This window comes from Aquila chrysaetos, chromosome 13 (assembly GCF_900496995.4).
Source record: "Aquila chrysaetos chrysaetos chromosome 13, bAquChr1.4, whole genome shotgun sequence".
Classification (NCBI taxonomy): Eukaryota; Metazoa; Chordata; class Aves; order Accipitriformes; family Accipitridae; genus Aquila; species Aquila chrysaetos.
In genome coordinates this window covers 34,601,664-34,626,145 of record NC_044016.1, presented here as the reverse complement: position 1 = coordinate 34,626,145, position 24,482 = coordinate 34,601,664, and the positions used below count along the sequence as shown (strand labels likewise).

The window sequence follows — 24,482 nt, the reverse complement described above, 5'->3', positions numbered from 1 at the left end:
GACCATGTCCAGTTGGGTTTTGAATATCTCCAAGGATGGATAGTCCGCAGCCTCTCTGGGCAGCCTGTTCTAGTGTTTGATCACCACCACAGTTAAAAAACATAAAAGTTTTTTCTTACATTTAAATGAAATTTCCTCTATTTCATTTTATGCCCATTGCCTCTTTTCCTGTCACTGGACATCACTGAGAAGAGTCTGACTTAGTTTTTGTTATTTCCCCACCTTTGGATTTTTATAGACACCCATAAGATCCCCCCTGAGCCTTTTCTTCCCCAGGCTGAACAGTCCCAGTTCTCTCGCACTTTCCTTATTATGCCAAGTGCTCCAGTCCCTTAATCATATTCATGGCCCTTTGCTAGACCCACTCCAATATGTCCATGTCCATCTTGTTTGGGGAGCCCAGAGCTGGACCCAGCACTCCAGATATTTCTTGCCAGCATGAATGAGAAGGGAAGGATCACCTCCCTCGACCTGCTGGCAATACTCTTCCTAATGCAGCTGTGGAGGCTGTTGGTCTTCTTTGCTTCAAGGGCACATTGCTGCCTCATACTCAGCGTCCATCAGAAAGCCCAGGCCCTTGCCGCAAAGTTGCTTTCCAGCTGGTTGGCCCCTATCCTGTGCTGGTTAATCTTCCCCAGGTGCAAGAATTTTGCATTTGCCTTTTTTTGAACTTCATGAGATTCCTTCCAGCCTATTTCTCTAGCTTGTTGAGGTCCCTGCGAATGGCAGCACAAGCCACTGGTGTATCAGCCATTCCTCCCAATTTTGTATCATACGCAAACTTGCTAAAGTTGTTCTCTGTCCCAGCATCCTGGTCATTAATGAAGAGGTTAAACAATATTGGCTCTGGTATTGAACTCTGGGGCACTCCACTGGTGACTGGCTTCCAGCTGAAATTTCTGCTGCTGATCCTAACTCTGAGACTGGCAGTTCAGCCAGTTTTCAACACACCTCACTGTTAGTTTATCTAGCACATACTTCATCAGTTTGTCTATGAGAATGTAATCAGAGACAGTGTCAAAAGCCCTGCTAAAATTAAGATAAACAACATCTGCTCTTCTCTCTTCACCCACTGAGCAAGTCATCTCATCATAGAAGGCTGCAGGGTTGGCCAAGCATTATTTCCTCTTCATAAATCCACGCTGACTACTCTCAATCACCTTCTTGTCCTTCATATGTTTTGAAATAGCTTCTAGGAGGATTTGCTTTCATCACCTTCCCAGGAATTGAGGTAAGGCTGACTGGCTTGTTATTCAGCTCCTCCTTGCCCTTCTTGAAGACAGAAGTGACATTTGCTTTCTTCCAGTCCCCAGGAACCATCCCCAGTCGCTACAACTTTCCAAATATAGTTGAGAGTGGCCTCACAATGACATCAGCCAGCTCTCTCAGCACTTGTTGGTGGATTCCATCAGGTCCCGTGGATTTCTCTATGTCCAGTTTGTTCAAACAATACCTCACTTGATTCTTCTCCACTGAGGGTAAGTCTTCCTTGCTCTGGACTTTACTACCGGTCTCAGGGACCTGGGGTTCCTGAAGACTGTTCCTACAAGTAAAGACCAAGGAGAAGGTGGCATTGAGTACTTCTGCCTTCTCTATGTCCTTTGTCACAAGGTCCCCTGTCCCACCCAGCAACAGGCCAACATTTTCCCTAGTCTTCTTTTTGCTGCTGATAGGTGCATAAGAAGTTCTTCTTGCTGCCCTTCATGTCCCCTACGAGATTTAGCTCCAGGGGGCTTTGGCTTTCCTAACCCCATCCCTGCACACTTGGACAGTGTCTGTATATTCCTCCTGTATCACCTGACTCTGTTTCCACCCTTTGTATGGTTCCTTTTTAAGTCCGAATTTTGCTAGGTAGTCCTTGTTCATCCTGCACATCGAGATTTATGAAAATGGAGGTGGTGATCCTTGAAAGTCAACCAACTCACTTTCCTATTCATATGTATAGTGTGCATACAGTGGGTGTGATTTTGGCTTCTACTGTCATATAGACTGGAATTCTAATTCTTCCCCAACCCCTTGATGAATCATCTATGGATCTAGAATCAGTCTTGGTCTTCTTTTTTTCCTGTTTGGTCTGCTGGCCTCTTGTGCTTGGCAACTACGCAGTCACTCAGCTGTGGGAGAAGAGGTGGCAGGGAGGTCTTTCACTGTGCTGTATGTCTCCAGAGTTGGAAGTCTGGCAAATTGAATTCAATCATTTCATGCATATGGTTCAGACACAAATCTTCCTTTTGTTCGCTGAGTGCTCTGCCTGTTGACTGATACTCAGAAGACCAATTGCTGTGGCTTTGGCCATTTCTAATTTGTTCAGCTTTGCTGGACTCAAGGGCAGTTCTCAGTGAAGCTCTGAGGAAGTAATATTTAGTAATATCCCTGGAGAGGACATTTCTGAGCACAGATGGGTAAGTAGAGTACTCAGTTTTAGGAGTTTCATACTAAATAAAGAATGACTGGTGTATTTAGGAATCTACAGTCCTGGTAAACAAGCAGGTGGGATTACTGCCTGGAGTTTAAGAGGAATGTCTAGACCTCATTTCTGAGAAAGATTTAGCTGGGCTGGAATCCCATGAATTATTTCTTGTTTTGTTTTTTTTTTTTCCTATATTGATGAAATTAAATTTTTTTCCTGGCAGAGGGAAGTAAAGGGGGATCAGAATATGATGATGAATATGCAGTTTTCTTTTTGTAATTCTTTCTCATAGAATGGGAAGAATGAACATGTGACTCTTCCCTAGTTTAAAGAACCAGAGGCTAATGCAAAATGGTGTGTGCTATCTTCCAGCTTTCCACTGCAAAATACAAACTGGAAGAGTAGCTGTTAAAACTCTACTGCAGGAACTGATAGCATTAGTACTCCTGGTAGCAAGAAGGATGCATAGCATCCTGGAATCTCTGTTCTGCAAATATGGATCAAATCACTAGGGGACAACAGTGAAAGGATAGACAGATCTGGGAAGCTGTTGCCAGAACAGCTTAGCGTTTTGCATGTTGTTTGTTTAGAATACATTCATGAGGATGAAATGTGTCATATCATCAGGCTCTGAATACCACAATAAATAGTAGTCACATTAAATTAGACCCCCAAAATGAAGGGAATTTATTAATACTCATTCACCTTCTAATGTGGTGTCATCTGAAAAAAAGATGATTTGTCATTGAAGGTATTCCAGAAAACAAAAAAAAAGATTCTAGAGTTAAACTAAAGATATGTGAATGAAGAACCACTCCCGGATATTTAAGACAGTAAAACTCCCAAGAAATATGTGAAGTTGTGGTATAAAGCTGGCTTTTATGAAAGCCTAAAGGAAACATCCATTTGACTAAAAGATGATAATGCATTTAAAGGGTACAAACAACCATTCCCCCCAAAGTCTGTCAGTATGGTCCTCAGCAGCTGGCTCCCAATGCCTCTTGGACATCACAGCATGACCCTCAGCCTTTTTGCTCAGCGGGGCCATAAGTCTGTGTTCTCACAGGCGACTTTTTAGCAGCTAGGATCATGGGCAAAGTAATCCCCAATCCACTTGCACAAGATTCTCTAAACTTAAAAAAGAACATAAATCAGCTGCTTCATGAGGCTGCCCACACTGTAGAATCCCTGTGAAAGCCTCCATCCTCTACTGCTTTGTACACCTCACTAAATCTCAGTGCTTCCCAGCAGACTGCTCAGAGGTATAAAGCAGCCTTCATAAGTCCTTGCTGACTCTAGATACACATCCACTGCTAGGGATTCTTTCTCCTTTAAAATTCAAACGAGTAACTTGGCATGTCTTTTGACCACATTATTTTTAACCAGACAGTGCTCCATTCTGACATGCTATCCCTTTCCCACTCTTTCCCCATGAAAACTGAGGCAAGTGTGTTTTTCTTATCAGTTCTTAGCATGGCTGTTCCTTTATGGTAAATTTCTAATGATTCATTTTCTTTCTCCAGTTGCTTTAAAGATTTAAATGTAGACTTTTCGCATTGCAGCATTTTAACACTTATTGGGCTTTAATAGATTTAGTTTGTATATGATAAACTACATGTGTATTTAACAAAAATATAAGCCCAAAGGGTAGAAGAGTAGAGGCCAAAAAAGACAGTGTAGGCACAGAGCAGTAACAATAATGGAAGAGGACGAGAGGAATGCAGAGTCAGGTATCAGATTAATCGGGGACCAGGCTGGTTGCCAGGTACTGCATTAGTGAGTGTTGCTCAGAGATTTCCCTTTCACTCTTTTCTTGGCTGATTGAAGTGGTCACCCATCAGGTATCTGAATCCAACCCATGCTATCAAAGCAGCTTCTATTCCTGCTGTTCTTTAGGGAAAAAAAAGTGCCTCTAGCTCTCCCATGTCCATGAAAACAACACTGTACCTGCTTGCAGCAGCCAAAGTTTGATGGGCCAGTGGGCAGTTTCATCAGATGATACGGAAATAAATTAAGCACTCAAAGGAAAAATAATATTGGTTTTTTTTCATTCTGCCTGACAGATCAGAATACTCAGGTATTGGTCTTAGGGGCAGTCTGGCCTGGACCCAGGACATAGCCACCGTTTAATGCTTTTAAAAAGAATATTTTGTTCCAAAAATTTGGATTAGTGTATTTTAATTAGACATTTTAGTATGCCTCTCAGTAAATGTCATTTTGGAGAACATAGAATAGGAGAATTTCAAAGGAAGATGAGCAGTTGTATAAAATATGAAAGAACCCAGATGCAGTGTACAGGTATGTATGCGCACACACATGTATGTGGACACAAGTCATATTACTAAGTGTGTTTAACTGAGAATTGAAACTTTCTCTGAAATGCTACACACTGATTTCTGCAGCTTCAAACTACTTTAGGAGAATGAAAAAGTAAAATTTCTCAGAAGGAGATTTTGTCAAGCTGAGTGAAAAACCACCATGCATTGATAGTGGAACAGAAACAAAAAGGAGAAATTCAGCAGCAGATGCTCCCATGCCTCCCAGTCTTGCATGAAAGATATTGGTAGTGGCGTTGCATAAGTCAATGTTTGTTGGAAATACAAATAGCAGAGTTTCTTGTTACCAGCTGGACTAACAAAGTGACTTTAAGTAAACTCAGAGAGCATAGAGGAACCAGAATATTCAAGTAGCAGGTGGAGATTCAGTCTTTTTCACAATCCATTGCAAGCAGCTCCGGCCCAATTCCCTTCTTTCTGGAAACCCTATCAGTTCTTCATTCTTGTTCAAAATGTTAGCTGTTCATGGTTAGCCCTTCTTATGCACACTAACATTTTTTTTGGAGAGGATACAGTAGCACATGGCTTTAGAGCTGCAGTAGTAGCTAACTACTGTACCTGGCTTGCTGGGATTTTGAAATTGCTTTTCTGGTGTTTCCCAACATGAATACTGTGTCAGATGTCAGAATTTGTCATATTGGTCATGCCTTTTTGATTTGGTAGGTGGGAGGAGAGCCTGACTTTGGTTTTGATTTTGTGGGTTTTTTGATTTTTTTTTTTTTTAAATTATTTTTTATTATGTATTACTTTATAGCAGTTCCCCACAGTTTTCTCCTTCCTCAGTTTTCCTCCCTGTAGAATGGGCTTTGGAATAGGTAATATTTGTTTAGTTTGGTATCAACCCCAGGAGAATAAAGTTGTGCTGGCTTCTTTGAGGTAAGTGGAAAATAGGCAGATGAATTTGCATTGCCCCTTCTGAATGAAAAACAAGCTTATTCCCTGAATAAAAGAAGGTACAAGTTTAATTTGGACTACAAAATTGGAAGTAGCTCTAAATCAAATTAACCTTGGCTGATTTTATTCTCTCCCTGTTTGTTCTTTAGGTATGAACAACCTAAGTGTGATAACGGTGCCAGAGCTCACCCAACCAAAACAAAGGATTTGTACAAAGGACGCCAGCTTCAAGGTCAGTGAAACAGATAAAGCAATTTCTTACTCTATATCAAAACAATGTATCTTTTAGATATCACTATATAGATTTGCCACTGACTGAAGTCTTTGGCTTTGGAACAATGTACGTAAACATGGGTCTTGGGATGTTGTCAGAGAAAGTAAGGCTCATTTTTCTCAGTAGTTTAAAGGCAATCACGTTTACCTACTGGGATTATTCCTTACTGTTGTCATACTAGAGAAGTCGGCACATATGTCCAGAACAACTTGGCACGTACTTCATAATCCTTGTTCTAGCAAAATTCATGGGAAATTGGCCTCTATCTTCAAATCAGTCTAAAAAATGTATCATCACTTACTTTTTTCCAAGAGTACTCTTGTCAGTTTACCTCAGAATAATTTTATTCTTCTCTGTTGTAGAAACATAGCTTGGTGTTAATTAGATTTTTCATTTTTTCACATTTTTTATAAGCGTGTGAGAGATCTTATCTCTGGATAGTTGAGCTACACAGATGTCAGTAGACTTGCTTCATTTTTGAAATGGCCTTTTAATATGTTTGAATAACTTGAGGTGTAGCAGGTTTAATGATATTGCACACGTTATGAGGAAATTATGAATTACTGTCAGCTATTGTAAAGAACCAGAAACAAGCAAATTATGTGGGCAGATTTTTTTGTGGCATGAAAAATATTTCAGTTTAGCAACCCAGAGAAACATCTAGACAATAATTCTGAACTAAACATGCCCCTCAGTTGTGAAATGCATATTGAATGAAGCACACATTAATGCCTTCTGTTATGAAATAAATTTAATTACAAGGTATAATAAAAAAGAAGAAATATGAATATGTTATTATACCATATATAATTATATGTTGTGTTCTACATAGAAAGAAGTTGATCATAGGATTAACTGTAAGCCATCCAATTACTGTGGCTGTAAAAATGGCAAGTGTGACCCAAAACCATATCTAGCTAGGTATGATGGGACAGACAGACAAACAGGAATAAGGCAGACAATGCAGACAAGGAAACATACATGCCATTTTAGATAGCCCTACTATTTTTTTCTGGATTTTATCTAGAACCATGGGTACAATTCTGGTCATCTGTGTTCAGGGAAATGGATACGCAGGAGAAGTTAGCTGGCACTAATGTATCATGGAAAGCAGCTACTTTCCAAGAGAAGGCAGCTAGCATTTGCTTCATTTTGACAAACAAGACAAGGTCTGGAGGCAATATTGGGAGAGAAACTGTTTTCCTCTGTGAGGATTTGGGCACAAGAAAAATAGGTATGAACTACCCTGAATGAATTTCACCTGGGAGCTGTAAAGTGGTTTCCAACTATTAAAGCAGTGAGGCAACAGCCTTTTAAAGGACTAGTAATGGGGCAGAAAATCTGGTTAGTTTTTTAGGTAGATCTTGATTACTTTATGAAAGAGACAGTGGGAGATAGGGTTGAACAAGTGAGGTACTCATTCTGCATTATGGCTTATCACTTAAGATACTGAACATGTATATATACTAAGAGATGAAAAGCTAATTTGCACTAAAAATTCACCTTAGGACATGAATTTCACAGCTCTTACCAAATTGTCTCCATTTCTCTTCCTTCACAAAAAAGGGATGGAGCATGCCTGACTTGCAGTTTTGCTGTTTAGCTGCTCACAGAGTTCAGCAAGAACCATATGTGCCACATAAATCCTCAGATATGTGAAACTTTGTGGCAAACACACCTCTGTTGACAGTCAGATTGATGATGTGTATCCATCATTTCATCAGTCAGTACTTGCTTACTGAAGTTACTGCTGTTGTAACTTCAGGGAAGTTGGCAGGTATGTCAGGGATCATTTAGGCAATATTTTGGACCTTATTGAGGCCTTTCAATACTTAAAGGGGGCCTATAAGAAAGATGGGGACAGACTTTTTAGTAGGGCCTGTAGCAATAGGACAAGGGGTAATGCTTTTAAACTAAAAGAGGGTAGATTCAGACTAGATATAAGGAAGAAATTGTTTATGATGAGGGCGGTGAAACTCTGGGACAGGCTGCCCAGAGAGGTAGTCAATGCCCCATCCCTGGAAACATTCAAGGTCAGGCTGGATGGGGCTCTGAGCAACCTGATCTAGTTGAAGATGTCCCTGCTCATGGCAGGGGGGGTTCGACTAGATGACCTTTAAAGTTCCCTTCCAACCCAAACTATTCTATCACATTTTACAGTCCTTACTCCATGGAAACCAATGGAAAGTTGGTCATCTTCAACAATTTATTTCAAACAGCACTTGCATAGTTACAGACTTGGGTCATTACTTGATTTCATGTATGTTTTTTCTGAGTGTAAAGAACTTGCACTCAGAACAGAGTATAGCAGAGCAGAAGCTGAAGAAACAAGTTTTGCACTAAAAGACATCACTTGCTGGTCACGCCTACCTTTTGCTAAAAATGTTGGAGAAGCATTTGCTAGCTGGAATCTTAGAGGGATGATGGGCAGGTGAAGGGTTTTAATCTTTCACACATTGATTTCTTATCCAAACTGGTAGTGCTTTTATACAGTACAGTAACAAAGATTTATCCAAAGTCAAGACAATTTTCCAGTGAAACAATTAACAAGAACTTTCCGTGCTGTAATCTCCTACCTGATAAATTCATTTTCATTAAGTTAGGCAATGGTCTTTTGATTTTCTTTTTCTACTTTATGGTATTTTGCATTATGTGAGCTTTAGTCCAACAAACTACTGCAGAATGTGAGTTCATAATTATCATAAATTATTATGGATGACATGGATTTGCTCTCTCATATCTTCCATTGCTTAATCTTTGACTTCCACATGCTTTATATTATTTTAAAATAAGGCAAATACCAAAATTTCCTAACATTTCTTAAATACTTAGGGCCTAGCTAGAAGAACCTCCCTCTTCTACTCTGCAGCAGCATGGAGTAAGTACATGCCTATAGAAGTAACAGGGGGAAGAGGTTACTTCACAGTTGCAGTTGTGTTAAGGTGTTTATTTTTCTTTCACTGTCTTAAGGCCTTCTCTTTTCTCTCTCTCAACTAGTCTATTAAATGCCCAAGTCCTCAACTGGCAAATTTCTCTCTTATCATACAAACACTACATTAAGTAATAATGAATTGAGTTTATTTTAGATTGGTTTTTGTAAAAAGGAGGTTGAAATAGGATCTTGCACAGGTGTGGGTAGTTGTTAACAAGTAACATGTAAAACTGCACAAATGGCTAACACGAATCAACTTTTTAGTAGAAATGAACCACTATTACTCAAAGTTTCTCTATTGTAAGCAGTGTTGCAAAGGCATGTTTGCATTTGTGTTGACTAAATTTAAATACAGCCTCTGATTGCTGAGTGGTGCCAGGACTGAATAAAAAAATATAGGTTAATTGTGTACTTACTTTCAAGGAATAATACATTTTTGAAAGAATGGGTTTGCTTGATTTGCAGCTTATACCCACAAAAATGCAGTAGCCCTGGGTGAAACCACTGTGACTGCCTGCCATGTAAAACCAGGAAGATTTTAAAACAATTACTTTATTACTATGAATGATCTTAAATAGGACAAAACCTACTGGTACATCCTCAGGTGGATTAAATTGGCATAGTTCTGCAGCTACACTGATTTATCCCACCTGAAAATTTGAACCCATTACATGTTAAGCCAAATATTTTTAGCAATAATTTGCAAATAAATCAAGATGCAGGTTTTGGCAAACACTGATATCTTGTTAAGGCAAAATTGTAGAAGGTAAGGGGCCCTTGGAGTCTGTGGCAAAATTCCCACTGATTTAAACCGAGCTAAGAATATATCCTCACATCCTAAGGGTAACTTAATATAAAGCATCTGAAACTGAAGGCTAATCTAATGTTTGTAAGAACGATCCAAGCCACCTGTATCTGCTAGATTGGGCTGGAAGTTATATAATAATAATTCTTCCCATTAGATTTCTAGTCCTTTTTTTAAAGCCAAAGCATTTTTCTGAGGTTACCTGTGGTTTTGATCCTTCTCAGAAACTAGTTATCCTGAGATAATGAAAATGAACCCAAAATGGAGTCTAGAGAATGTCACATACTGGGGAAACACAAGGAATTTTTACTCTTCTCACGGTCAGAGTTTTCAAATGTTTGTAGTTTGACCTTTTGTTCTCCCCTGTGTTATACAGTAAAATGGAAGCCCTGTGATGAACCGACAATTCTGTAAGAGTCTTGAATGGTTTATATCAGACTTTTGGATAACTGGTGTGTTAAACAGAAATTCAGTTTTCTGCACAAGCTGGTCAAGAGCATGTAAACGGGTATAGCATGAAGGCTGGTTAAGCTAAACCTGTAATATGATGGAATGAGGTGTAGGTGCCCCTGTATTTTCCTAAAGTCATGAGTGGTGGTAATAGGTCAAATTCAGCCAAGCTGAAGAAATATTGGTTCCTGTGACTGTATTTTTTCAGGCTGGGTCTATGGGTGAAGGTATTTTCAAGTACTATATGTATTAATTACTTTTTAATAATCAGTAAGATATTTTTCAGCATGCACCCTCAATAGATGCATATTTATTTATAAATTGTATAGATATAATACTGTACTAATATATTAAGTACATTGTAGAACATACCCAAATATAGAAATTAAAAAAGGATGAAATAAAGATGAAATAACCACAGTTTTAATTTTTAAATTTTTTTTTATTACTAGCAAAAAAAAATACTTTCTTCCTGCACTCCAATTGATTGTCTTGTATCCCCCCTGGGGTACGTGCACTCCGCTTCAGAGACCAATGCCTCAGAAAATGGATAAACTACCTGTTCATAAAGCTAGTCTTGCCTCTGCTCTAAGCAACCTGGAAGAAAGGGGCTTGGATATGTAAAAGAGCAAGACATGATAGCATATTGAGACACTGCCAGACCACTTGGCTAATTTTCCTCAAGGGCAAATCTTTTTCTTATTTAAAAAGTATGCATCAAATGCAAGTAGGCTCTGTTTTAGGCTCTGCTGTGTGGGAGGGCTGGATAAACTTTGGATAATCCTTTATATAGTTGAAGATTTTTGTATTCTTACTTGACCTGGCAATTTGTCTGGGTTTTTCTGTAATACAATTTTCATTACCAAGACCTGAAATTTGGAAAGTAAGTGGAAAAATTTGAAAAGTGTTATGGGAAATGTGATTTTGCTCACACAAAATTCTTTACTTAGAAGTACCCTTATCTTTTGTCCAGGAAAAAAAAAAAAAAAAAAGAAATCCAAATGAGTAAAAGGCACACAAGCTTGAGAGAGGGACACAATGTCAAGCTGGATTTTCAGACATTACTGGGTTTCTATGGTTTTGTGGCTTTAAGTCAGACCATTAATTTTATTTACATTTAGTTTTGGCTTGTTTGAGTTTCTTCTTTTCTTTAACATAGTATGTTTTTTGAAGTTCCTATAGCTGTGATACTTCCTCTCATACAAAAGGATAATTTGGGAGGGGAAACTGTAGTTTGGAAATGACAGTGCCTTATAAACCGTAACAGTAATTCAATCTACTGACTTGGGTGAATGTGCAGATTCAGTAAGTCCGTCTACTAAAAGTCCTGAAAGTGTCCCTTTTCTATTTTCTCAAAATAGCGTAGCTCTTCACTGCTGAATATTTCCTTTTCCTGAGATGCTGCTCTCAATTAACCCAGTTGGAATCCAGTAGAATGCATCAATTGCATTGAAGTTACTGTAGATTTCTACTGGTGAAATAAGATCAGCATTTCACTCTTATTTTTGTCCTTCCTGGCAATCCTGCAGCTCTCTGAAAAGCCTCACTTCAGATGCTTTTCTTTACAATTTTTGATCCTAGAGCATTTCTCCAAAAGGATGAGTATTTTGGGGTTTTGATAGCACTGAGTTAATAAGCATCTGAAAAGTTTCCATTTTTAACGTCTAGGGTTTATTCAGTGACACAAGAAGGATCCAAATTAGAAAAATTGGCATCTTTGCTCAGCCTCTGTAAGACAGATTTCAAATTCTCAGTTTGGACAAGAGTATAGACCACTGCCTCCTCCTCCCCGCAACCCAAACCCAAACCCCATTGCTTTCCATCCAGGGTGTAAGTAAGCTCTGCTGATCGCTGTGTCAGCACTGTGATGGTCTACAGTTTAAGTCAACATAAGAATGTTAAAATATTACTTAATTGAAATGTCTTGGTGCACGTCCCTTGTATAGTCAATCAACTTAATAACAAAAATATTCCCTTAAAACTCTTCCTTAACTGTGGTTGTGTTGAACTACAGGTACAGCCTACTAGTGATTCTGTTCTCTGCTATTGTTTTGTCCTATGGATCTTCAGAAGCTTAGTTTAACCTTGGCCATCAAGCAGTTAATATTTTCTTCCCAAAATCATACATGAGAGCTGTTTAACTAATTTGTTTATTTCACATTTGCCTTACTCAAGAGAAGCAAAAGTATTCTAACTGTCCAATTTTCTTCCTACTGTAATGGTTTTATTTACTGTGTTTCTGGTGGGATAATCCAGGACTGACCCTGAACAGTTTATATTTTGTGGAGCAAAACTCATGATTTATGTTATGGGGGAATTATGTGTGGATAAGTACAGTTTTCTTTTGGTTGTTGGCAGCACATCTTCTTTTTCCAAAGTTAAAGAGAAATAATCGGAAACGCTCAAACCATGATGATGCAAGGCCCACAGCCAAAGAGCTATCATATAAAGTGTCTTACTTCAAAGGCACCTTTGAAAAAAAGAAAGTGATAGAGGCTTAACTGCTTTTCCTTTTGAGGTATGTTCCATTATACTTTTACAGTTACTCCGCTGTCGACTGTGAGCACATTAGCTTTCATGAGGTACCCGACTATTTCTCAGCTAAAACTCTGATTATCACCACTGGTCTGCCTCACCTTGCTTACTGTCATTTCACACCATTCTTCGTTTCCTCTGTGTAGTCCCATACTGGCACCGAGTAGAAAATAATCTTACCTTACTACACATTCTTAAACGTTTGAATAACTAAAACTTTGCTTCTTTTTAAGGGTATCAGTTAAGTAATTGAGTATTTCTGATCACAATGCAGATTATATACATATGCCTGACTTCCCATGAGCTTCAAATTGTTAGGTCAATTGGCCTGTAACTTCCTCCACTGAGCTGTGATTTAAAAGGATTATATTTTTATGATGTAACCAGCTTTTTGGCTGCATGAGCTAATATTTAAAATATCCCTTTCTGCTATTGAATCTTAAAGCTCTGAGTTGTCAAACAACCATTTGAAGTTGCTGGCTGTTTTGAATGAGCCTGTAACTATCGTCCTGAGCCCTATACTGCTTTATTTACTGAGAGATACTTGGCAAGAGGGCTCTATATGGAGCAGACCTGCCTAGTTAAGTGTTTGAACTGTGACCAGGAGATGTTGGGGCAAAGCCGGCGTGAACCTCCACGGCGGCGATGGCAGAACAGAATAGCCGCGCGGCAGGGATGACGGAGGGGGCCTGCCCGGAGCCTGGCAGGTCTTGCAGGGCGGACGGGAGCCTTGAGGCTCGACGGCGAGGTGCAGAGGGGTGCTGGCAGGCCAGGCTTGCTCCTCCTCAGCCCTGTAGTGCTGGGGGGGGGGTCAGGGGAACGGCTGCTTCCCCTTCCAAAGCCGTAGTTTAGCCAGGAGGAAGCCTGGCTTTCCAGCCCTCTGCTATCTCGAGCGGCAGAGTGCCCACATGGTAACACAAAAGCTTATTTGAGTACTGAGTACTTATTTGAGTACTTATTTGGTGGCCTAGGGAGGACGTTGGCCTACGGCGGTAATTCTCATGACTACCTAGGTCTACTGGTCAACCCCCCCATAAAGAGGGGGGTCTGCAGCAGTAAGTCCTGAGGCCACTGCTGTGGCTTCAGAGCAGCTGAGCCTCCAGGGAGGACTCTGTCTCTTTAACCTACAGCAGTTTGCTTGGGCTTTTGGATTGAGTAGCTTCAATATTATTACCCTATTGTCTGGCTACGTGATTATATTGTAGTCTCCCAGCGGGCAGTTTTGCTCCAGAGGAAGGCAGGCCTGCAAGTTATTTTTCAAGGCTCTGCAGATCACGTTTATTTCCTGCACACCCTCTTCTGTCCATCTCCCCATCCTGTCTTTAATTACTAATGGTCTGGCCACAGTTCTTCATATTGCTTTATTTCTGCCTCAATTTGTAGTCATTTCTTAACAAAAGAGTATCTTCCCCCCAACCTGAAGCAGGAATATTAATATCTGAAACAAAAAAAATGCTCAAGCACATAACTTAAGAGCTGCTCTAACTTCCAGTTATGTGTGAATTTGTCTAAAAAAATGCCAGTGAAAGCGTTTGAGCTACTAGTAAAGAGCCAGTGAAAGAGACAGCTGTATCACAGCTAGCGAAAGAGAAAAGCTGGCTAATTAAAGGTGATGCTACTGGCTCAGCAATAGCATTTCATTCATTGCTCTACTTAATATTAACCTATAATTTTATGTTTATTTTAAAGGGCTATATTAGGACTAATAAACACTGACTTCATTTGCTTCTCAGCATTAAAAAAAATGCTGGAGGCTATGCCAAAGAATATAAATTCTGTTTCTCACCTCACTTGTTGCTGTCCTCCCTTTCCAGACAAATCTGTTGTTACGCAGAGCAGCCTTGCTGGCTGTGCCGCTCTGTGCCCTTGGGTCCTGCTCGCCATGGGACACGTGCCCAGAAAGGGAGAACGTTCTCCTGTGCCTGGCTGGCTTCAGGGAGGTTGTCACCCCCCAGCTGTACAGTCACCCTCTCTGCACCAGCACTCTCCAAACGGGTTTCTGATTGTGGTTTTTGCCTTCTGGGCCAAAGAATGATTAAGTGAGAGAATGCTTGCCCCTAGAAATGCCTTTTTTAAGGCCGAGTGGACGTCAGAAAAGTTCCACTGACCCTCATGAAGCTGTGTTGGTTTACCCATTGGTGATGTAAATATGTAGACAAGTGCTGCCCCCTGCACTTGATGATTTTGCCATTGATTCTGATAAAGATGGACTCTTTCCTTCCATCTTTACTAGGAGTGAATGTGTATATACATACATAAGTACATATATATAAATACACACGCATAAAAAATACTTGTTTTCCCCTCAGTGAGATGGAATAAACTAAGTGAAACCCGTTCTGCCATAAAACTTCGGTAAAGCTGAAAAAAGACATTTCAGAAAGGTATTTTTAATTCCTAACTTTAATTTATCTATACATTTTAATGCATACATTTAATCCATAATTTAATACATACGGTGTTCTAAATCCAGCAATGAAAAAGCTTTGGTTGAACACATTTGTTTTTCTTTTAAAAAACAGAACAGCATCATGGATAATAATCTCATTATCATAAGTATTATTAACTCATGGAGCTGATTTAGAGAGGTTTAATTTTTTGTTTTGTCTTTTACTGAAAAGTTTCTAGCTGCTTTATAAATCTGTGCTTATATTTAGCAGTTCCCTACCTCCACATGGTGTAATTTTGCTTGGATATCTCTGAACTGCTTATAGGAAGGAGCACACCCATTAACAATGATTGAAACAGTAAACTTCCTACCTAAAAGCAAATGTGATCTTGCAAGACAGTGAAAGTTTGGACAGACTTTGTCATGCCATGGCAGATTAACCTGTAATGAGAAGATGTAGTACACAGCCCTCCTGAATGAAACTCAGAGTGCATTACTAGTTAAACCACACTCAGCAGAGTAGGAAAATCTACCATAGGCTTGTAGTCATCACACCAAAGAGGGGGGGAAAATATCCATAAGGCATTCGTTCTTACCCATTCAAGCAAACGGTCATTTTTGTAATATCTAAAGGTAGAATAGAGATTTTGATATAGACATATTCAAAGAGTTCACATCCCTATGCTAGAATTATGTCTGTGTGTTGCTTTGGTATGTGTTTTAGGTTGAATCTCTTTCTGGAAGTGTCTGTCTCCATTGACTGTAGAGGGAGCAAGTACGACTAACATCAGTAGCTGAATATATTTTGATAGCTCATGTTAAATGACGTAATTGCCACCTTACCTGAACAGATGATGAAAATGAACAGCTGTGGTATTCCACAAGGAGTGAGATACAGCCTGGCTTTTTCTCTGCTGTGGTCGATGGTATTCAGCTGAAATTGGATCACACAGCAACATTTCTTCTTGCACTGTTCCACTCCAAAGTGCTTTTAGCAGGGAAACAAGTCTCACAATAGTAATAGGGTATGCGAGCACCTGTTTGAAAAATGGCATTTTTTCAGATACTCCTGTATCTCACTTAAGTATTTGGAATATTACCTACACTGTGGATATTGGGTCAGGGGGATGGGGAGAGGAATGACTAATGGCTCCCTGAAACCAGTTTAGTCTAATGAAATCTTAAATTTCATTCTCCTTAAACTAGCACTCCATGTAGACTGCTCAGCCCTGCTTACTGATGACAAGCCCCAAACCTCTGTACCTGGACTAATAATGCTCTGTACTTCAAGAGATTTCTGTTGGTCAGCGTTCAGCTGCTCAAAAGCCTGTAGCATTGAGCCCTCCCGGGAGATAAATAGAGAAACTCTAGAATTGAGAGCTGAGCCGTTCCTTTTAATCTTTATTCTTTTTTTCTAATACCAAAAAGATGAAGAAGGAAATGAATTTATGTGAAATGTTTTGATGCAGAGATTAGCCTAATCAAGAAATCCACAAGAAAGTGCAAAACAGTGCATGTTAAACAGCTTTGTTTCTTTTAGCCAGGACTCTGAGGAAAATACATGTGAGTATTAAGAAAATCACTATACTTATTGTCTTTTAAAAGAAATCTGAAGTTCACAGTGAAAATACCTCAGTGCCTTTTAAAACAGCTGCTTGTAAGTAAATGACTATAGATACGGAGGTATTGTCTGTGCCAAGTATAAAATCCTAGCATAAGCAGAGTGAAACTTTGGTCACACTGGAACCTGAAAGGGATTAAAATATTTGCCCTCATTGAACAAACTTTGATGCTGTATTCCTAAAGCTACTAAGCTTCAAGAAATGCATTTAAAAAATGTTGAAATAGTTTCTGGTACAGTGAAGACATGGGAGAGGTATCTCATAATAACTTGGGGCAACTGGTTTGCAGTTCTTGGGTGAGGAGTAGAAAAAACAACACAAGAAGAGGGAAAGATTGATGTAGCATAAGCTCAGTGTTTTCTGCCAGAGTACCTGCAATCATTATCATCTCACCATCTGAAAGATGGCAGGAAAAACTCATATAACTGGATGGAAAAGGCAAAAACCTTTTAGTCTGCCAGGGCTGTAATCATAATGAAAAATGACACCTGAACCTTATCATGACAGTGAGTGGGAGTCACATAATAAGACACTATTTCCTCTAAGACGCATGGTATGGGGCTTCTCCTTTTTCATCTGATAGAGTATAAACTGAATAAAAACATGCCATTGATTTGTAAGGCTGTTCCCTGCAAAATGGATAGCGTGCTTTGTTGTGTTTTCATACTTGGATACAAGTTCTCCTTGATTATCCGGCAGAAACAGCTCTCATGTTTAATCTGTGGACAGGGAAAAAGAAATATTTTCATTTTTCAATGAATGTATATCTGCAGCTATATTTTCAAGAGGGAACAACAATGGTTAGGCATTTATTCTTTGCATTTAGTCACTTGGAGAAGTGTTCCAGTGTTCAGATAAAATGAGCACTTAGTTCCCGTTGAGTTCAGTGAGATTTTCAGTTCCCAGCAACTTTGAAAAATACCCTGTACTGATAATAAACCACCATAGTAATTTTGTGTTTTGTATCAAACAGTGGCTTTTTGAAATCGAGCCAGAGTTATGAGGTTAGGGCTTCTATAAAATTAAGCTAGTGCAAGGCTTCCCACTTCCCAACATTTTGAGTAAGTTAATGTATAATACAGAAATAACATCAGTTTTGGCTGATGAGTAATGACTGAAAGTGTCAAGCAATGAGTTTAGCTCACTTGTCAAGGAAAATGAACAAGATATAGTCAAAATTGTTGATACTCTCATCTCACATCAGGAGGTATATTTTTCTGAAGAAAATATTTTGATTTTAGCCTTCTGCATTAATCTTTCTGTTAACTTACTTTTGAGAAAAAGGCTGTCTCTGACAATCAGAGAGTATATTCGATGCTCACACTTTCTAGACTTTTCACGTTTTTTCATGGCTTACCTGAGAAGACCAGCGGAACTGGTCACCAGTGTAAGAGGCAAAATCAGTGTTGCATGCTCTCAGTGACGTTGGTTTTATTTTAGAAAGTAAAATATCAGTATTAAGCAGAGTTTCCAGCTGAGGCTCAAAGGTAATGCCAGGTTACGTCCTCCCAGACATGCGGGATCAAAGACATGATTGACTATACGTGCTATGTCTTGGTAGGAAAGTGCTACACTTGGTAAGGACCCAACGCACTTCTTGGCAAGGACGTGCACACTGTGGTGCAGCCACAGATGGAGGACGGTATACCTGCTACTATTAATATGGAGAACCTGGGACCAGACATGAGCTGGGGAAGTTTCCGTGCTTAGTATAGTTAATTGTTTGTATCACAGTAGTTTATAGCTGTGTAGTCTGGGATCCCAGTGTTCTGGGCACTGTGCAAACACAGAATAACAAAATGATGCCTGGAAAATTTGCAGTCTAGCTGACTGCAAAGCCACTTGGACAATGGGTGGACACATGCCATCAACTGAAGAGGCAGTGAAAGTTCCTGCCAGTTCCTCAAAGTGCTTCAGTCTGCCAACATGTGTCACCTCTGTTTCACACTTGCTGAGCTTAAGCCAGCTGGCTTTCCTCCAGGTCCCTTTTTGCATCAGGTATTTAGAGAGCGGAGAAGGCATTTCTCTGGGCTCAGTGAAGAGGTGTAGAAGAAATATTCTCTTTCACAAAGATGACAGTGTGTACAAGACTATCTCAGAGGTTTTCAAATACATGATGTTATTCCTCGGGTTCAATGCAACTTGTAGGCCTCCACAACTGAGAGCCCTCGAGGAGGAAATGAAATTACTCCATACAAACATCTGGGAATTCTTTCAAAGGATTCAGAATGCTTCACAAGATTCAGAAATTTGCTTCTCTATAGCTCAGCAGGAGTGCTACTGTTCATAGATTCCTGATGTTAGCATATGGCAAAAATCCATGAATAATTTTGGGAAATAAATTATTCACAAATTTTGCCCTTTATGCTTGTGAAGTTCTTGAATTTGTTTGCTATCTAGAAATGTCTTCTGTAAAGCCTCTTGCTCTGTAAGTCATCCACAAGCAATTCATTGTAAATATTCCTAAAATACAATTCATGACCCACTGAACCCTGATCCTGCAAACACTTACCCACATTCTTCTTGTGATTAGTTCCATTAAAATCAAAGGAACCTTTACATGTGGTTGTAAAGTTAAGCCCAGGCATAAGTGTAGGATGAAGGTTTAGGTTGGTTCCATAACCCTTGATATTCTACGTGCTATGTAGTCTCTGATTGCTAAATGAGATGCAGTCACTCAGAACCTGTGGAAAGTCAGAGTTTTTCAGCCCCAGGGTACTACTCCCATTCCCTAACTGGAGAGTTACAGAATCCATCCTTACGATGAATTTTGGCTTCTTTGAGTACATAATCCAGATTTGCTGGTAGTGATCCAACTTGAATTTAGCTTTGGAACACAGTTAAATGCAAAGCAAAGGTTATTGAATCAAATTCATTTAAGAATCAGAGTGAATATTCATTGGCTTTTTTTATGACTTATTCATCACTACAGACCCTTCTGTGCTGTGAACTGTATAATGGGGAAAAGTACTGATAACAAAGAGTTTGAATTCCTAGGTTTTGTAGCCATCCACAGTTATAACAGAAAATGTTTACTAGAGCTGGGCAGATTTGTTCACAGAAAATAAACCTGGAGTTTGAAAAATTTAGCTAGCGCTCTAAAGAGAAAAGCAAAATCTAGGCATAGCTATAGACTGGCATATTCAACTATGTAGTTAGCAGTATTACAGCTACTATATATCTGGTGGTGAAAAGAATATGCTGCATTTTGGATTTAACATATAAATTGCATTTGGCATTGAGTTCTACAGTCTCACTTGCCATTATTCCTATGTGTCTCAATTTCAACACTTCAAGCAGGAAGGCATTGTAAAAAACTCCATTAGTTGTGTATGTATGTGTATATGTGTGCATCTAAATAATCACCAGGGACTAAAAAGGGTTACTCCTTCATGTATGCTGGAGAATTCCATCCCCTTAATTTCAGTTCAGAGAAGTAATATTTAAATGGTCATGAAACAAGATCTCTGAACCACAGAAAAGAGAAGATTCCTGGTTTTCCATTAAGATATGTAGCACATATTTCCACCACTGGAAATTTTTCAATATATCTGGTACTTGATCCATTAGGCTTTGAATGCAGAAAGTCAATTTTAAGTTATTTAGAGAAGTATTTTATTAGTTAGAATTTTTATCTCCCTCTGAGATCTGTATAGCTGAATTCACAGTATCAAAGAAAGAGCTGGAAGGATACAAAAAATATTCCCAATAAAATGTTTTAAAACTCTGTAAAATATTTATACAAGAGAATTTTGGATTCTTCTTTCCCTAAATAACATGTGCTTGTACAGGGTTTGTGAAGGTGCATTGGGGTATAGTTTCTACTGGTGTTTGTTTGGGGTGATGTGTGCTTGTAATTTCACCACGCAGGAATAATGTGTTTCTGATTTATGCAGATTAAAAGCTTTTATATGATAGCTTACATAGCCCTAAATTTACAGCTTATACTAACATGCACATACGTACACACAGAGATCCTCTTATGCCTCTCAACTCACCCTCCTATGAAAGGGTCTTAATCAGGTTCTACTTATCAATATATTGAAGCCAGCTCAATAGAGTTTTCTCATGTATTGAATTGAACCAAACCCATTCTGTGAACTGTATCCTATTTCTGCTGTTTGTAACGAACTCTTGTGACATACTTTAGAGAAACAAATTACATTTTTCCTTAGCCTCATTCAAGCTGACTGTACTATTCAAATTTAAGAAAACAGTGGTTTTGCTATCAGAATTTTAAAATACGTTAAAAGCTATTTTATTAAGAATAAGAAAAATAAGTAAATACCTGTTATGTCAGTACTTCCTCTAACATTAATTCATATCATCCAGATGATTATATAGGTAACTGCTTGCAAGTATCTTTGTAATTGACTTGGTAAATAATAGTGTATTAGTATGCTTGTAATAGTGTTTTGGTATGGTTGGCAGTTACTTGCTTTAAAGAAGATTTTTATTTTATTTAATCTATAAAACTATGGTTCAAATTCTGCTTCTAGTTCATTGCTTTGAATTGAAAATAATCTCACTGTAACCGGTTCTGTTAGGGTTTAAAGCCGTACAAATGACACTGAAAACCATGACAGTATACCTACCATTCCCTAGAGAGAGCTTAGTATAAAGTAGAGAGCTCTCACCTTTTCATTAGTATTTTTATTGCTTTTTGTTTCAGAGAAGGGAAAAAACAAGTGAGGTTCAGCAGCAGGGGTTGTCAGAAGGTTTCAAGAACTGTCAGTGTTACGGTCCAGGTATCTCTCACAAACACTAACTTTTCCTGGAGAGCGATGCTGCGACCCAGAGTGTCAATGTCGTGTCTTCTGCTCTCCAAACAGCTGAGCAGGGGTTCGTCCCTCTCTCCCGCTCCGGAGCGAGCCAGCCCAGACGCCGGGCTCTGGAGGGGCTGTGGGAGGTGAGGCTGGGGTGACACCAGCTGTGTGCACCCCTGTGCTGAGATGAGCTGGGACGATCAATTCTTTCCACGTGTGACAGAGGCCAGCTCGCTCAGGCGTGAGGCTGGGCTGGGGGCGAGACGTGGTGAATGAGCTCTTTGCATCTTTCGCTGTCAGTGGGACCCAGCAGGGATTTTGAACTGTTCCCCCACCAGAAGTGGGATGAGGTGCTCTGGCCAGCCCACACCTTTCCTGTAGGCACATGTATGTGCCTGGAGGTTGTTGTGTGACACATTCCGCCGGGGTAGAAGAGTTCCTCGGTGCTGTGTCGGTGAGCTCAACAGCCTCAGGCAATGTCAGGTTCACTGCACATACGATGTGACTCCTCGAGCATATCCACACTCTCCATTTATCAGTGATTTCCATGCATCTTAAAGCTACTGAGTGGTGGGTTACCATGTGCAGCACTAGAAATGGCCACATTTTTCACCCCTTTGTATCTGCTCTGCGTACTTATCTTTCAGATTTCCTATGAAGACCTATTAACAAATTAGAGTCTACTTAAGCATGAGAGAAAATTTAACTTTCCAGCCCTTACAACTGTGTCTCAACATCTTTTCTCTTAGAAGAGCAGGAAAATTGCTTCTGAAAAAATATGATTGATGCATCTTACACTGTATATATATCAAAGGACTACTTTCTGTATACACTGTGAGGTTTTTTTCCCCTGGCAAGCCAGGACAATTAGTTAATTAAGAACTTTTGGTAAATATCTCTCTTCCTCCTTAATCATTTATTGGAATCCAAGTTTTCCTATCTGCTTGTGCAAAGCATACTTCAGCGTAATTAGAACACCAGCTGGGCTGTAGAGGTTGGGATTATCTAAACTACGTAAACAGCACCTACAGAGAGTTCATGCTCTAGATGTTATTGACACTGCCATATTGATTTGAACCAAAGTCATGGATAAAAATAATTAATATTAGATATACAATCCCAGTGTCAGATTTTGAAAGCAAGTATGTTTCTCTGACTGAACTTAGTGTGGTTCTTACTGAATCAAAGGAAGCTGGTCTTTTTTATTAAAAAAAAAAAAGATGACTTTTTTTCCTGAATTACTTTAATTTTTACTATTTTTTTCATGAAACTCTAATGTTTTCCTATTGCAAGCTGAGCTAAGTTTATTTTTTTGCAAACACTAAAATGCCAATCTGTTATGAGCTGTTTGAAATCATGTTCGCTGTTTTGACTGTCCACTTTCTTTGACACAATGCTGATTTCATCCTTTGTCTGCTGTGTTTCTTTGTCCCTTGTTCTTGCTTCTTGATTAAAAACATCAAGGCAAAGAGAGCCACAACATCTGTGTCTCACATGTTTACAAGCCCATTTCATTGATTCTATGAGCTGTGCAGCATTTATACGTAGCATTTTGTTCACTAGATGTGTTTGTCAATAGGAAAATTTTAATCTAGTAGGGATTACAAAAAATCACTCATTTGAAGTTCCTATAAAAACTGGATTTCTTAAGACAGGTATTTTGACCCCTGTATTAACAGGGTGCACAGTTCTCTTGGAGCCAAGCTCGTGGTTCAAGGCATGCATCACACAACCTTATTGCAAACTTGGCAGCTGAATCAAGGAGAGAGATTAATGTGCTGTGCAGTGGCTGGACATGTAAGGTCCAGGAATCAGGCTTTAATTTACAGCTCCCTGTACGGCTTGGTAGAAAAGAAGGCACACTGCTGTGGTGCTGGCGTTTCCGATGTTTAGAAAAACAGGGCTCACTGTTCATCACGAGTTGTTTTTACTTTTGAAGTTCATTAATTTCCCTGACATAGGCAGGTGGCTTGGTGAAACTAGGGTTATTTGGGAAAGCAGGACTCTTCTGGGAGAGTAAGAACTGTATGGTTTATTCTACAGTGAAACCTTGTTTTGCCAAATTCCTCAGCTGCTTGAGCTTTAAGCTTGGAGACCTAGCTAAGCGTTCGGGTGAATGCTTTGTTGTTGCTAGCTCTCGTTCATATCTGGCTGTGGGGTATCTTGCGGGCAGGCTTCCCTTGATAGTCGCTTCGTTTGGAAGGCTGGGGGGGGAAGAAGGAATGCGAACAGATACACACTGCTCTGATTCTTTACAATCCGCCAAAGGAAAGTTAGCCTGGGAAGCAGGTCAGAAAACTGGTTTATGTGAGAGGAGAGGCATGCATTTCTTACGACAAAACTATTACCTGAATGAGTCTATTAAACCTGGACTCCTCATTCCAAATCAAACCTGGTCTCCTGGAGAGAGGATGAAAAAAACAACACATTAGACCCACTGGACCTTAATCTAACTGTAATGTTATGCCATTTTCTTAATTCAGGAAGATATGGCTGATATACAGAAAGTGAGCTCGTTATGGGATACAGTGAATGTCTCGATGCTGAAGTTTTCCCTCTTTCTACAGTGAATTCAAAAACTTGTTCAACTGTGCAGAAAGAGAGTGGTACCTTGTGTGCCTTATATCTCAGATGGCACTCATAAGTGGGCCTGTTTTCAGTCCTAATGGAGAAATACTTTTTTTTTGGAAGTATTTATTTACAAATGTATTTTATATTAAAGTAAGGGTTAATACCCTGTATATAGGCTCAAGTCAGGTTTCCCCTCACAGATTTTTTTTTCTTTCAGATGTTTAGCTTCAGCACTTTCCCTTAGTAACATTTGTAATTTGGAGACAAGTAGGAATTAATTTGGTTAATTTGCTTGTAACCAAACCAAAATTTGAATTCCTTTCTTCAACAGCAAAAGATTCATTCCCCAACCCCTCTACCCCCCCAGTTGCCTTTTTTGTGATTTATCTGTGTTTACAGATAAAGCAGAACGCTGTAACACAGGACAGATAAAGTGAGGACATTCTATACTCATTATATTTTCAGTGGAGACTACAGATAAATGCCTGTCATAAAAGT

At 39.4% G+C, this 24,482-nt stretch overlaps 1 protein-coding gene across 3 annotated transcripts in view; it reads left to right on the top strand.

Moving 5' to 3' along the window:
• SMOC2 (SPARC related modular calcium binding 2) overlaps positions 1 to 24,482 on the top strand; it is a 150,264-nt gene that overhangs the window by 105,731 nt on the left and 20,051 nt on the right. For all 3 annotated transcript variants that reach the window (XM_030035697.2, XM_030035696.2, XM_030035698.2), the window contains exon 9: positions 5,790 to 5,872. In XM_030035697.2, coding sequence (XP_029891557.1) covers positions 5,790 to 5,872 — 83 coding nt within the window. The remainder of the gene's footprint in view (positions 1 to 5,789; positions 5,873 to 24,482) is intronic.